Raw genomic sequence first — 15,820 nt, 5'->3', positions numbered from 1 at the left:
ATGTACTCATAACAAAAACATCTCCTTTGATGCTGCCAAACAGGAGATTTAGAACTGGCAAAGTAATGGTGTATTTGATGAAGTGAAAGACCAGGATCAAAAATGTGTGTCTACTAGATGGGTCTGTACACTCAAAGAAACTACTAATGGTGTTGTCCCAAAGGCCCGACTTGTGGCATGCGGGTTTGAAGAAGTTAATACTCAGGAACTACAAAAAGACTGTCCAACATGTGCATCTGAGTCCCTCAGACTGGTGCTAGCTGTGATATGTCAAAACAAGTGGAAAGTGAATTCAATGGACATTAAATCTGCCTTTTTGCAGGGAATGGAGCTGTCAAGAGACATTTATCTTTGCCCCCATCTAAGGCTGACAAGGACAATGTTCTATGGAAATTTAAAAGGTGTGTATATGGACTTGCAGATGCTTCACTTCATTGGTACAATAAGGTCAAAGACATTATGCTCAGCACTGGTGGTAAAATATCACAGGTTGATCCCGAGGTGTTTTATTGGCAAAAGGAACAATCTGAGATCACAGGAGTGCTTGCATGTCATGTTGATCATTTCCTTTGGGCTAGTTCAAGTCACTCTGCAACTCATGTCATTCCTGTACTGAAATCTACCTTCCTATTGGGGCGTGAAGAACATGACAGCTTCTTTTTAATGTTGGTATGGACATTTGTACAGTTAATGACGTAACGTAACCAACTTTACATTGACAACATACAACCGGTTCAGTTACAAGCAGCACAGGCTGTAAATCAATCAATCAATCAATCAATCAATCAAGGCTTTATTCGCCACATGCAGGTTGCCCTGCAGTGAAATGGGACACCCCCCCCCCCCGACCTTACACACACAACACAGACATCACATGGGGATAAAGGTCGGTAGCGTTACAGAAAAACACTGAAATATACACTACAATGGGAAAGTACAAGAGGAAAAAAAGAGACCTCTACTCATGCTGGGCTCCTGGGAGGACAGTATGAGAACAGGATACAAAAAAAACTCCTCTGCACATTATGATGGTGGTTTTTCTTTAGTGCGAACAACTCATGGGAATTTCAAAGCTGTTCTTAACAGTCCGACACTGGTCTCTCAATCTCCCGTTGGAGAGCCGCGAGCTTCTCCATGATGTGATCAAACTTGCGCTCCGTGGTCTTGTCATTCGCTCAGAGGTTATTCTGAGTATTCACAGCAGCCGTAAGCTTCTCCAAGATCTTATCCATGCTGCACTCAGTGAGCCCATTCTGAGAAGTCGCGCCTCGTCCCATCGTTTCAATCCCAGCGGACAGTCTTGTGGGGGTTTGAACAGCTGGTTCCGCTCTCTTAATTCTCCAATAAGCCAGGGCCAAGCCAGCTCCGATCAGCAAGAACCCTGTTATCAGGGTTTCGAATAGGTCGATATCTTCAGCGTCCTCGATCGACAGTCCCGCCAGGCACACGATCCTCCATTTCTGCCACCCGTCCATCGTGTATCCGGCAGGGAAAGTACCTCCAGGACACTCGGGCTCTCCCGAGCCCAGACTTCTCGTTGAGAAAAGGGTGTCAATAGCATTCAGAGACCAGTTAATCAAATCCATAATTCTCTTTAGGTTTTAAAGAACGACAGTGAGAGACTGTTCCAGGGAAAAGTAAAAACACGAGACAAGACAAGGACATAAGAAGCTAAGCGGGGAAGATAAGGGAGAAGAGAGGAGAAAAGTGTGACCGCCTTCGCCGAGAGCCAAACGAGAAGAGGGAGAGGGAGGCTTCTTTAAGCGAAACAGAACGGGAGCAATTCAGGTCAAAATAGGACAGATTTTGTGGGTTACCAAACAAACGAGGCCAGATGTGATGTTTGACACATGCAGCCTGGCATCTAATATTAAAGATGTAACTGTGCAGTCCATTCAAGTGAACAAAGGTTTCTGTAAACCTAAGGCAGAGAAAGTAACTCTTAAGTTTCAGCACTTGGGTAACAGTGAGGATTTGGCATTGGTTGTTTTCAGTGATGCTTCTTTTGGTAACCTTCCTGATGGCTGTACTCAAGGAGGGGCATTAATCGTCCTTATGGGTAAAGGGGGAAAGTTTTGTCCTCTCTTTTGGCAGGCTAAGAAAATCAGGTGTGTGGTCAGAAGTACACTGGCAGGAGAAACTCTTGCCATGTCAGATGGAATAGACAGTGCAGTCTTCCTGGCAGCACATTTTTCTGAGCTTACAACTGGTAACACTGGTCTGAATGCTGTTCTGTTGATCTGTGTGACTGATAATCATTCCTTGTTTGATGCACTCAAGTCCACTAAGCAGGTTACAGAGAAGAGACTGGGGCTAGAAATCAGACAAACCCGTCTGAATTTGTTGGTTTGGTCAGATTCCAAATCTCAACTTGCTGATTGTCTGACAAAAAAGGGAGTTTCACCTTTAATCCTTCTACAAGCACTAGACTCTGGATACTGTGATCCTTTGTTTTTTTGCATTAAAATGCACTGTTATTTATTTTGTGTAGTTATAGTATGCTTCAGTTAAAGTGAAGCACATCTGAATTTCTTGAATGTTCATCAATGTTGACAAGTTGTTGTTTTTTGTATATATATATCGATAGATCGATAGATCGATAGATAGATAGATAGATAGATAGATAGATAGATAGATAGATAGATAGATAGATACACATATGTTTTAAACCTGTATGTTTATATCTTTATTTTACAAGAAAGAGAGAGATTGTTAACTTGTTGTTTTCTGTTATATCGCGAGAGTGCGGTAGCCTGCGGTGAATTGTGGTTTGTGTGCGTGTGCGGGAAAATGTGGTGTGGAAATGAAAAGCTTGTGTTGAGGCTACAACGTCGTGTCTTTTGAGTTTACACCAGAACCAGTTTGGAATCAGTGAGAAGATACACCAATAAGATGTACATCTTTGGACTATGAGAGGAAACATAAGCTTTCTGAAAGATGGCAGTGCTAGCCACTGCACCACTGAGCTGAGCAGACTTACCATTTTGTCTTTGAAGTATTTAAGTTCATATCTGTTGAGCGTGAACCACCTTTGCTTCCAGTTCTGCAGAAAAGATTGACAGCATATATAAAATCAAAATCAAATCAATTACTTCAATGTTACTTCATGTCAAACTCTGAAGCCATGTTTCTGAATTATTCTTGTTTCACACAGTTACATAAGATTTCTGTCTGCAACGAAACACAAACAGATTTCCTAAGTATTTGTGATGAGAATCAGTTAAGTAACTGTTCTTGCATGTCAACTGCTGTTACCTTCACAATTGCCCCTTGCTTCACCAGGAAGCCTTCCTTTGTCCCCAGCTGAAAAAATAGAAAATACATTTTAAATTGTAAACATTTCAAGAATAACTGTGGTTTATTCCAGTTTAAGCTGCATACTGTGAATAAGTCTTGGCTATATAATCTTTAAGTTAAAATAACTTGTGTGAATACCCATTACGAATAATGCAACATATTTAGATTTTATTTAGAGTAATGTGACGTACAATACAGAGTAATAGGTCACCTAGAAAATAAAAAAGGTTTATCACACCAAAAGTTGCTGTGGTCAGATAATCATTGTCCGTACATAAAGACTGAGGGAGAAATCTGAACTTATTGCAGTTGTTGCTAGTTGAATCCAAACGTGCTTATCACAACTGCAAAGCCTGATCATTTGAGCACAAAAAAGTCTCCATAATAAAAAAAGACTTTACGAATTGTTTAGGCATCATCAGAGCACACTACTTAATATTTAAACATGTGAGAGCTGCGAGCTTGTATTTATGACGAAAAAGAGCCCTTCCCACGAAATTCGTCAGATGTTGCTCACATGAGACTACATGGGTGTTTGCAATGGTTGTCGTACCGAAGGTGCATTTGCTACCAGATCATTTTCTGTGCGTCCTGTCTGTATGGCAGTGTGAACTCGCACAGATTCATAAATAGATGGCTCCTCCACACGCCATGGATACGGACTCTTCAAAACAATGAGGGTTCCTGGTTAAGAGACAAAGGTTGGTTATATGCCCGGCAAGCCGACTTTAAAACACGGAAGAAATAAAGATGGACGTACATTCCTGTTTGTCAGTATACTTCTTGGGTGTGTTTTAATGCAGTCTTTATGTGTGCATCATAGCTACGTTTTTTGATGAAGATCATGGTCTGCATACCTGTGTCGCTGCCCAGCAGAGGTTGGTTAGCAAAGTGGTTGACAAAGTCTTGAAGGGTTGGAAACTCATTAAAACCAAACACATAGCCATTGCTATTTCGTGTCACCTGAAAATGCTTCACTGAATCCTTTGCCCTATGTCAAATGACAAACAGCATAAATGTTTCACTTTAAAAGTCATTCACAAGTAGAAGTACACTAACCACAGACCTGCAGATATTTAGCTTCAAAATTTAGCAAGTACGTGTTTCCTTTCTTCATCATTGTTAAGATTCACATACTTGCTTTTAACAAAGTGTTTCTAGGTGGTTCACTATCACCTCTCTGTTTTTCTCCCCACACACATGTGTGTGTATTTATATCCTTGTGGGGACATCTCATTGACATAATGCTTTCCTTAGCCGCTTACCCTAACCCTAACCATCAAAAATGAATGCCTAACCCTGACCCTTACTCTAAATCTAACCATAACCTAATTGTAACCCTGACACTAAAACCACATTTTGAGTCTCAGAAATGCCTTCAAACTCGTGGTGACCTGGATTTTGGTCTCCATGGGGGCTGTTTGTCCCCACAAGTACAGTAAACTACCAATTTTTGGCCCCCATGAAGATGTTAATACCCGTCCACACACACGCTTTGTGTGACTAATACTAGAATACTTGGTGAAAACTGCAATGAAAAACTTAAACCTTTAACCTCGACATTAAGGGGATCTGGTGACTCTGTTATTACTAAACACACCAGTGAGAAACCAAACTGTGCAAGACAAGACATGGGGAGCAAGGCGAATTTAACTAAAAGTAAAAAATAAAGCTATAATCAGGTAAGATAACTCTGCATCTGTTGTGACATCATTGTTTTGTCACTGTTACGGTTCCAAACCCATGGTGCACTTCCCTCGTTCACTCACCTAACGGACAGGGCGAAGCAGTCTGATCCCTCATTACTGTTTCTCAGGAGGTAACTTCCATCCGTCCCATTGGACAAGAGAAGGGCCTCTGCAGCATGGCGAGACAGGTCATAGTGGTACCACCTTCAAGGCAATAGTAATATGATTTTTTTTATTTTTAAAATCTAATAAAACCATTGTTAGATAAATGATATGAAAGGTCTAATTTTTATCTACATTTTGACACACGGCCCATCTTTTAGCTACAGTGTCAAATTGATTTCTAATATTTCAACAGAAACAACAGCAGTCTTTATACAACAGCATGGACAAATCACAGTAATCATCTGAGCTTGTGCTCAATTTACAAAGACTTGGAAAAACTTATTTGGCACCTAAAGCTGCTTGCTCAGTGTTACATGCTGAAACTTTTACATACAACACTGTACAGCAATGTTATTTCTCCATTTCACAACCATAAGCGACATTGGTGAGTGTTAAAATGTGACGATTTTGGACAACGACTTTAACAGAGAGTGAAGCTGGAATTAATCCTGGTCTAAAAAATGCAGATTTAAATAATCTGCCGTGGGCTTCATCTAATGTTTTTCCTGAAGACCAGGTCTGAATGAAAATGCTGACTTTTATAAGGAAAGTGTACTGCTGGGACTTCTGTCTCATATGCAGAACCTGTATGCTTTTTACACTGTTGTGCAAAATTACGTGAAAGAACAGGCTTATGTTATGATTCAAGGTCATCTCTGCAGTACTGTGAACCTCAGACTGTATGGAAATATAAAGGGAACTGGTAAAAGGATGTGAAAGTTCTTAATTTGCATTAAAAGTTGCTGGGACTGTTTAAAAATATCACTGAAGGCAACAGTTCAAGAAAAACCGCTAGATTCAAAAGGTTCTGATCATATTTTAAAACCAGCTGCAGAATTATCCGTTTAAATTCCACACTGAACATTAAGTTTTTCTATTTCTTGTTTGCAGAGTGGCAGTCCTGAGTTTAAATGCACCATCTGGCCGGAGCCTTTCTGTGTGGAGTTTGCATGTTCTCTCTGGGTACTCTGGCTTCCTCCCACAGTCTAAAGATGTGTGATAGTGTGGTTAAATGTTAAAGGGCGTTTAAGTGAATGTCTGTTTCTCTATGGTAGCCATCTGCCTCCCTGACAAGGATAAGTGGAAGAGAATGGATGGATGGATGTTTGCAGCGTTATTGAGGTATCATATACGACTGTTCCAGAAACTCCATGCTGACTTTATTCAGTGCATTTATAGTAAGACCTCGTTTGTCAGAGCAGTCTGTGGATATATCCTGAGGATTGTGGATTTGGAATTTGTTGCGTTTACACAAAGCTTCTCTAACAATTCGTGAAATATATAAGCACACTAAAAGTTCAGTCACCATGTGTGCAGCATCCTGTGGTTTAACATTATATTTGTCCTTCCTCAAAAAAAACAAAGTATCAACAACGTTAGAACATACCATCGGTATGATAGAGTCACAAGTTATTAGGCCAGTATGATCGTAACCGTTAAATACCAGCTGCGTGTTTTCGGAGTTGAGTTTCGGGCGCAGTTTTGTTCTGTGCGGCTTTAAATCGAAGCGATTTTGTCGGCACCCGACTTCCGTAAATCAAACAATCAAACAAACAAACAAACAAACAAACAAACTGCTTTAAGGAGCGGAACGGGCAGTCCTCGACATCTCTGAAACGCGCCATGGCGCTTCTTTTGGAATTGCAAATATTGTCCTGAGTGGGTCTGATATGTGCAGGAGGGACCAGAACACAACAGAAAACTCCACAAAACATTACACGGAGAGAATTTATAGCTGAGCGAAGTGTTAATAGGCTGCACAGTGAGTCGGTACTGGAACTTGTTTTCGGCATGTTACAACTGACAATATTCCCCTCGTGCAAAGTAAATTAGAAGTGTACACATAACTTACGTAACAACCTGTTAACACGGAACTCAGCTGTTTAATTTTTGCTTTTAGAAAACGTTATATGATAATCATTTATGTTAGTAAGTTTGTAGATTTCAGTTTCACACTGTTTCACAAAACACTGATTTAAGAAGCACATCCTGTCATTCCTAAATACACAGCACAAGACAGAGACGATGAAACATGTCACAATATATGGTCTAAAGATAAACGAGTTAGCTCTTTGTAAAAGGACTTTACCGTGTAACAACAGTGGTATAAAGCTATGGTCTTGCTTTTTATCCTGCTCATCAAATTGGTGCGCGCTGGTGAAGAATCGCGTAAAGTATCGCTTTTAGCAGCTTAATGTTTTCCAACAGGTGAAAGGTGTTTATAATTCCTAACCTGGCCTTACCCAAGACTCGCTAACTCCTCACTCAAGTCCTCGAAAGATGCATCACTGAAAGAACTCATCTCTCCAGCAGATTTCAGTTAACCTTAGTTCGGTGTTGGTCTAACTAGTGGAGCGGCCAAATAGAGAAGTAAAAACTGCTCAGCTCAGTCACGCCTACAGGAAATACACATGCTCACCAACCGCTGAATTAGGCACACGAGATACTCCGACACCGTGCAGCTGCCGCAGATTTGTCACCTGCACATCCAAGATGGAATCTGCTGTTCCACCCACATCCCAAAAGTGCGTTAATGGTTTGAGGTCTGGCGATTGTGGAACCCCCATTTGCGTTTAGTGAACTCACTGCCTTGTTCAAGAAATCAGTTTGAGATAGTCTGAAGAACACTTAACTATACAGCATCTAACACTTTACGAGATAATTATAATATAAATTGGGAAGCTGAAACACTTAAATACTTGGGAATAATTCTAACTAAGAATATTTCTAATCTATCACAAGTAAAGTATGGTCCCATAAAATTTGATTTAGATAGGTGGAATCTGGTGCCTTTCTTAAATTTAAATTCAAGGATATTAGCAGTGAAAATGAACGTACTCCCAAGACTCCTCTATTTATTTAGAACTTTGCCTGTTGAAGTAAGTCAAACACAGTTTGGGGAATGGGACAAATGGATTTCGCGCTTTATTTGGCATGGGAAAAAAACAAGAATTAAATTTAGATCTTTACAGTTAAGCAAGGCAAAAAGGGGGGGCAACGCTCGCATGCTTACAATACTACTATTATGCATCTCAGGTCATCCCCCTGCTGCAATGGTGTAACCCGAATTTGAAAGCTAAGTGGAAATCCATAGAATTCAATACAACCCCTAAATTCCAACTACGAGCCTCAATTGCGGATAAAAAAAAATTGGCAGACCGTTTAGAAGATAAAGGACCATGGATTAGCCACACTTTAAAAATATGGAATAAAGTGACTAAAATATGTGGTAGTGAACGAATACTAAAAGTATTTAGATGGTGTGCTTATGACACAGATTTTAAACCAAATGAAAGTGATAATAGATTTCAGTCCTGGATAGAGAGTGGACTAACAACATTCCATTCCTTCACACATAAAGGGACACTACAGAGTTTCCAGTCTTTACAAATAAGAAATGGCTTAAGACAAGTAGATTTCTTCAGGTTTCTTCAAATGAAGGATTACTTTAATAAACACTGCAATATCCCAAACCCAAATATGGTTGAGTCAGAAATTTTTAAGATAGTTAAATTAGCATATGATAGTTCTCTGGGAAAGGCAATCTCCAAACTATATGATGTGCTCCTTCAAGCAAGGAAGGATACTACTCAAAATGTTAAGATTAAATGGGAATTGGAATCGGGGATGGGTATAACAAACGAGAACTGGGAGAGGATTTGTAATTTTCATTGGTACTCAACAAGTTCTTTATCTTGGAGAGACCACTGTTGGAAGAACATTATTAGATTTTTCAAAACCCCTCATCAAACTAAATATAAAAATGGGACAGCAGAATGCTGGAGATGTGGATCAGAAGAGGCACATCATTATCATATCTTTTGGGACTGTCCTAACTTAAAAAATTACTGGCTGGGAATCCCTAAAACTTTGTGTGAGGTTTTTAAGATAAAATTTGACATCAATTTTGTAAATTTGTACTTGGGCTTGGTTGCTGGCTCGGTCCGGGGAGGGGACACAAAACTCTTACAAGCGCTATTAGCGGCCAGCAAAAAATCAATAACCAGAAAGTGGTTAAATCCAACTCCGCCAACACTTGAGGAGTGGTTTAATGTGGTTTTCGAAATATTTAAAATGGAAAAATTGACATTCTTTTTAAAAATTCGAAAAGACAAATTTTATAAAATATGGAATAAATGGATTAGCTTTGTGTCCCCCATCCGCCCTGAATTTAGGTAAGACCAGCCCTGAATTGGTGTATCTCCCATGTATTGTACAATGTCAGGTTGACCCTCAACTTCATAATATGTACCTAATGTAGTCGTTGTAAATAAGTTAAATATGCTGCATTATGTAACACACTGTCAAGCCAATGAGTTATTTTTTTTTGTTATCAGAATGTAAAACAAAAGGACTAAGAAAAAGGTTGTTTTTTCTTATCCTTTTTTTTGGCTAAATAATGTCAATGCACTTTATTGTAACAAGTCCTTTTTTTTCTCTTCAATAAAAATATAATTTAAAAAAAAAGAGATAGTCTGAAGTTTGTGAAATTGTCCAGCAATCAGAAGATGATAAAGGGATGGACATAACAGCCTGTGGTGTTCAGTGGCGGTCCTAGCCTGTTTGGAGTCCCGGGCGAACACTCCCTCTGCCCCCCCCCCCGCCCCATAAACACACTCTGATAGTTTCAGGATGAGCTGCCATTATCCAATCACACATCTGCTTACCTGCATCTTTTGCTCGTTTCTCCTCCTCTTCTTTTCTATTTTTTCTAAACTGAGCACCTGATGGCTTTGAACTTTTCTTGTCCATCTTCCATTGGTTTTAATTGTGCACTCCAGTATGAACACAAATCCACCAACTCGAGGATCACCACAACATAACCTAACAGACGTACACCCAAGTTCACAGATTCTCTTTGTCTAAGGTGTATTTCTGGGATTTCACACAACCCAGGATTCAAATCATGAATACATAATGGACTTGGATTTACAACATTATAAATGAAATGTGCTCTATTTGGAAGCAGCCGGTGTTGTGCCAAAAAGTGATTGTCTGCCAGAAAGTGATTGCCGTCCGCGGGAGCGCGCGCAGCTGCTTAAAGCTGCAGCGCCTGGATTACTTGCGTTGCCAGCTACTTCTGTGCAACTGATATAACGTGGGGGGAAAAAACCCAAACACATTTATGCCTTTGTTATTAGGCAAAGGTATGCATTCATGGAGCTTTAACGTTTCTTGTAACCGAATTATGACGCTATCAGAAGGTTGCTTTCAGTGTGTAGCGCAGTCACGAATGACTACACGCATCACGATGGAATAATTAATGCCTACAGCTTTAGTATGTCTACTCTCGTTGTTCATATTTGTTATAAGACTGTCGAATAGTAGTTAAAACAATAAAGACCTATTGTGCCAGTATCACCATGACTCTTTCTTGTTTGTTCAGAATAACGACTGAGAACATGGCATTTTAGCGCTACCAAAAAGTGATTGTGGCCTATAACTTGTCACTGAAACAATATTTCGGCTTCAAACTTGTTGGATATATTCCAGAAGGGTTACATGTGATATATTATATCCCAAAAACTCTCCAAGAACTGCCGAATAACTTTTACAGGAACAATAAAACTGATAATATGCAATTTCCAACCTGCCAAAAAGTGATTGTGGCCTATATCTTGTCACTGAAACAATATTTCTGCATCACACTTGTTGGGTATCATCCAAAAGGGTTATATGTGGCACATCATATCCCAAAACAGTCTCTAAGAAATGCTGAATAACTTTTAAAGGATCATTAATACCCATAATATGCCATTTTAAGCCTGCCAAAAAGTGATTGCCACCTATAACTTGTCACTGAAACAATATTTCTGCTTCAAAATTGTTGGATATCATCCAGAATTGTTACATGTGACATATTATATCCCAAACACTCTCCAAGAACTGCTGAATAACTTATGCTTATTGTGTTTATATTCTGGAATATATGATCGTCCTGAAGGATGGCATCTCGGATCTGTCTCAGTGTGATGGCATTATTTGCCATCACCATGCTACAAATCTGTCTTTCCTGTTGTTCATTGAGCAGTTGTCCTCTGCCACCCACGTGAGGTTGTCGTCCAATCCTACACAAAGAACAGAATACAGTAAGTTACCAGTGTAATTGTGTTATTGTTTTACTCACAGTAACTTCACCACAATCCTAATGCAACATTGCACAGTGACTGGAATACTACTCTAAACTGTATAAATGATGTAATTCCATAGTTTACAGTAATTAGTTCAATATATTTCTTGTCATATTTAGTATCACAACATTCCACTAGTCCTCTCCACCTGCTAGTATAGACCTACTACTGTAGGCAGATGCACACAAAATCTCTACAGTAAGTTATACATTCTTTGCCTCACGCACAGTGCCCTGTCCTATACAGCATGTAACTCCATCATAGATTACATAGAGTACATACCTGTTTCCCTGCGAAAGGTTTGGATGATGGAGGAGACTGTAGAGCGAGGCACATTCGGCTGCACTCGACGACCTGCCTCTGCCATTGTGAGGCCATGGTTTATGACATGGTCTATAATCGTGGCCCGAATTTCATTCGGGACAGCACAGTGTCTTCGCGCTCCTCGGGCTCTTCCCCCTATTCCTCCACCACGCATTCTCAGTCCTCCTCCTCCTCTTCCTTGAGGAAGAGCTTCCCCTTGTCCGTTTGCTTGGCCTTGTCTATCCATGTTCAGAGCCTCGGACTGGCTCTGGTCAAGCTCTATATATCTGTGTTTGGCAGCACACAATCATGGAACACACCTGTGTGTGACGCTCCCCCTTCGTTAGTCTAGTTTCACCTGACTGTCAATGACTGTCATCAATTTATCAAATATTCAAAGAAATTCATGTATGGTATTCATGGTATTATGTTCTTGACCAATTTTGACAATTGAACAGACAGTTGTGCATGCGAGTACTTATACAATGACATCATGCTGACATGTTTTGGAGGGATAATCATTAGACTGAGAATCAACTAATCAGTTTAGATCTACAGGATCTATTCATTTGGAAAATGTGCTAAATGTGGGCTAACTGTATAACTGTAGGCTACGTGTACTTAATCATTTGCAAAGATGCACTGAGACAACTGAGACATGTACTAAGGCATTTGCCATTTGATAAAATGAATGAGAAATGCCATTCTGTTGTGAACATTTGCCAAGAGGTTTGGAGGTTTGTCTGTGTTATTTTGAGAATGTAATTTCTGTTTCAAGAAATGAGCCAAACCAATCGAGAAAAACTGTAGCAAACATGCCATATTATCCATATTCATATGGATAAAAAGTGTCTTTTTTTGCCAGCATCTACGAACAAATATAATTCTATGAAGTTCTTCTATATAGTGTGTAACTGTTATTACATTTATTGCTAATGCAGTCATATGGCACACTGACCTCTGAGGAAATTTTAGATGGCACTCATCATCAGAAAGGTTGCTGACCCCTGGTGTATTGTATGTACGGTCGGCAAGGTCAATTTCAGATGCAGGCAACTGCAACCGACAAAATAAAGGCATCCATTCATTCCTACAAGACTGCTAAAGGAAGTCATTCAATTAATTAATGTTTTAATCTTAAATATGATCTCTATTAAGCAGACATGTACCACAGGCCTTCAAGCTGGTATTAGTTGAACCATAACGTAAAAGACCCAGCTGTTTTAACTAATTGTAGGCCAATCTCCAGCCTTCCTTTTATCTTCCAAATCCTTAAAACAGCAGTTGTAAGCTAACTGATCATCTGTGGATGAATGGTTTATTTGAAGAGTTTGGGTCAGGTTTCAGAGCTCATCACAAAACCTAAACACTTTTAGTGAAGGTCAGCGTTAAAGGAAACTTATTGTCCCCAGTGGGAAATTGATTTGCAGTTTGTCCACACACCGAACAACACAAAACCCCCAAACAAGCAAAAGAGGAAGAACATCCCAAATTTTATCTGTAGCAACAAAGTGCAATGTGCAGTAGTGATGGCAACAACACTTATGGCTTAGTGTTATTGAGCATAACAATAGCAGCAGGTATAAAAGACACTCTATGTCTCTCGGTCTTCCCTGCGGCACTTTATACCAGCGACCTGAGGGAAACAGGTGAAAGTCTCTAAAGAGAGGATGGTCTGAACATGACATGACAGAGGTTGCCTTCCTCAGCACTGAGCTGATTAAAACAGATTCAATAAAACTTTTATAAAAAAGGTAATCATCTGAGGTGAAACGTTAAAATCTCCTTAAAAAGTACAATCGTTGTTTTACCTTTTTTTCCCTGTAGAGTCAAAATGTGACTCAAAGGACAGAGCCTTATCAAGAGCAACCTCCAAATACTTATGACTATCCACCAGTTCAATGGCTGCACCATTTACTACTGTTGTCCTTAGTTTGTAAGGTTTTGATCTTTAAGGACTGATCACACCAAGAAGCAAACTCATCCACAGCAGGTCCATGGGAATACTCTTCACCATGAAGGACGCGTACAATGACTGTGTCATCTGCATATTTAATGAAATGCCTTTCAGCCTGTGTACTATGACAGTCATTAGTGTACAAAATATATAGCAGGGGAGAGAGAAAACAAAGCTGTGGTGAACCAGTGGAAGAATTCAGCTGATTGGAAAAACAGCCGTTTACTCTCACACACACTGAGATCTGTCAGTTAAAAAGTCTAAAATCCAACCAAGGTTACAAATGATCTTCTTATGGCCTCTGACAGTGGACTCATCTCTGTGCTTGTCCTGCTAGACAGCAGCGTTCGACACTGTCGACCATAATGTTTTATTACAGTGATTATAGCATGTTGTAGATATTAATGGTACTGTGCTGCAGTGGGTTGAATCATATCTATATAATAGACTCTGACTTTGTAGACTTTGTTCATGTAAATGGAGACTCCTCTTCGTTATCTTCCTCCAGTCTCCAGTAAAACTGTGAGGAACTGGCTCCCTGTCAAATCCAGAATTGAATTTAAAACCTTTGTCATCACATACAAGGTCTTGAATATCCTATTTTCATTTCATATATTCATATATTTGTTAGCTGTTGCCTTCCTTTGGGCTTGAAACAAACTGTCCATTCTCCCCATCCCTTAGCATCAACTAAGCATTTTTGCCCAGAGAACTGCCACCAACTGAATATATTCTCTCTTTCTTTACAATCCAATGTAAACCATAGAAAAATGACAGTAGTTTCTAAACCACTCAGACCAGTCTGCATGGCACCAACAGTCATGCCACTTTCAAAGTCCCTTTTTTTTCATTTCCCATTCGGTGCCTAATTTGAATATCAGAAGGTCGCTCTGATCTGTTGAGGCCATACAGCAACTGAAACATCAGCTGTCCCACATTTTTGAGAAGTGTTTAGATAAAACAGGGCAGCTAATCAGCGAAATTGGGCCAATCAAATGTGAAAAAGTGGCATTTCTACAAATCTAACTTTAATTTACTCATATAACAATGTAATATTATTAATAATATTTTTATGTGATATTGTTGTTAACATAATTTAATGGATTTAAATTATACTGAAACACATGGATTATTCCACCCTCTTGCAAGAAAGCCTACGTTTACGGTCTCCTTGGGAGCAGGAAGACAGTCTGACAAGGTCGAGGTATGAAAGAGGAGGAATGAGTCAGAAGCACGACAGCATACATGCATGTGAATGAGAGGCAAACATTCAGTGAAGATGCAAGGAGCAGAGGTAGTGAAGGCAGGTAACTTTAAATACCTGAATCCATCCAATGTGCACAGGAGAGGTGAAGAGGAGAGTGCGTATTTAAACTGGATCTGCCTTTTAATCTTATTTAGTATAATAATTGTTTTATGTACGTCTTATTTTGACTTCTGTGTTTGCTTGTTTTATATTTTATTTTTATAAGTTATATATCATTTTATATGTAAGTTACTATGTTTGTGTGTGTGTGTGTTTATCTGGTTAAATTCAGTTTGGTTCAGACAAGTCTTCACGATAAAAATCCTTAATATGTTTTTGAAATTTGGTTTTGAAACATGTAAATCTATTTTTCTGTTTCCAGGCTGTGTATCTATTCATTTAGTGGCACAGCAATTACTTACATCAATACTGTGATTTTAAACGAGGGCTTCTGTTTAAACTGCAGGACAGATGAAAACCTGGTTGGATTCATTACAAACATAATCCAAAGCATAAAAACAAGGAGCTGAAAGCTATGACGAAAAAATAGAATAAATGTTTAAATATTGATCAGTCAAACCTGAGAAACTGATCAGTGTTTGTCTTACTGTCATTCAAGTACAGAGGTTAATTAGAGCCTTTGTTGAATGCTGAGCATCATAAGAAAAGAAAATAACGGGACGGTCTAGTATTAAGTCTTGACAGATAAATGCTTCACGCTCTGCTGCAAAAGCAGCCGTCAGTAATTTCTCCAGACCGTGGTCAAATTTGGTGCCATTTTTTGCCTACACACCTAACTTCTTACGTCAAATGATGTGCCGCACAGGTTCACAGGATTCTCGCACTCTGCCAAATCTCATCAGAATCCAACTGACATACAAGATAACGCGTCACCACAGCTTACACATGAACCGTGTGTGAGCTCCAATCCCGTCCCAAGCACGACACCAGTGCGTTTGTTCAAGAAAGATTATATAAAGATAAACATTGGGTGTGATTTTTAAACAGACGCTGAATGAATCACATGGATGGA

General features: G+C 39.5%; 1 protein-coding gene across 2 annotated transcripts in view; it reads right to left on the bottom strand.

The window, feature by feature from the left end:
- Positions 1 to 7,538, bottom strand: part of dapp1 (dual adaptor of phosphotyrosine and 3-phosphoinositides) — a 28,128-nt gene extending 20,590 nt beyond the window's left edge. The window contains exons 1-6 of one of the 2 annotated variants that reach the window (XM_085442247.1): positions 7,394 to 7,538; positions 5,067 to 5,189; positions 4,155 to 4,288; positions 3,851 to 3,981; positions 3,256 to 3,303; positions 2,981 to 3,043 (exon numbers count right to left, since the gene is read on the bottom strand). In XM_085442247.1, coding sequence (XP_085298373.1) covers positions 2,981 to 3,043; positions 3,256 to 3,303; positions 3,851 to 3,981; positions 4,155 to 4,288; positions 5,067 to 5,189; positions 7,394 to 7,452 — 558 coding nt within the window. In that variant the 5' untranslated portion in view covers positions 7,453 to 7,538. The remainder of the gene's footprint in view (positions 1 to 2,980; positions 3,044 to 3,255; positions 3,304 to 3,850; positions 3,982 to 4,154; positions 4,289 to 5,066; positions 5,190 to 7,393) is intronic. The other variant, XM_085442248.1, reaches the window with a different exon arrangement.
- Between the last annotated feature and the right edge of the window lie 8,282 nt (positions 7,539 to 15,820).

Source organism: Copadichromis virginalis, linkage group LG19, assembly GCF_057382275.1.
Source record: "Copadichromis virginalis isolate Kocher_CV1m ecotype Utaka linkage group LG19, C_Virginalis_male_GT1.1, whole genome shotgun sequence".
Lineage (NCBI taxonomy): Eukaryota > Metazoa > Chordata > Actinopteri > Cichliformes > Cichlidae > Copadichromis > Copadichromis virginalis.
The sequence above is the reverse complement of the archived record's forward strand: the minus strand, read 5'-3'. Positions and strand labels throughout refer to the sequence as shown.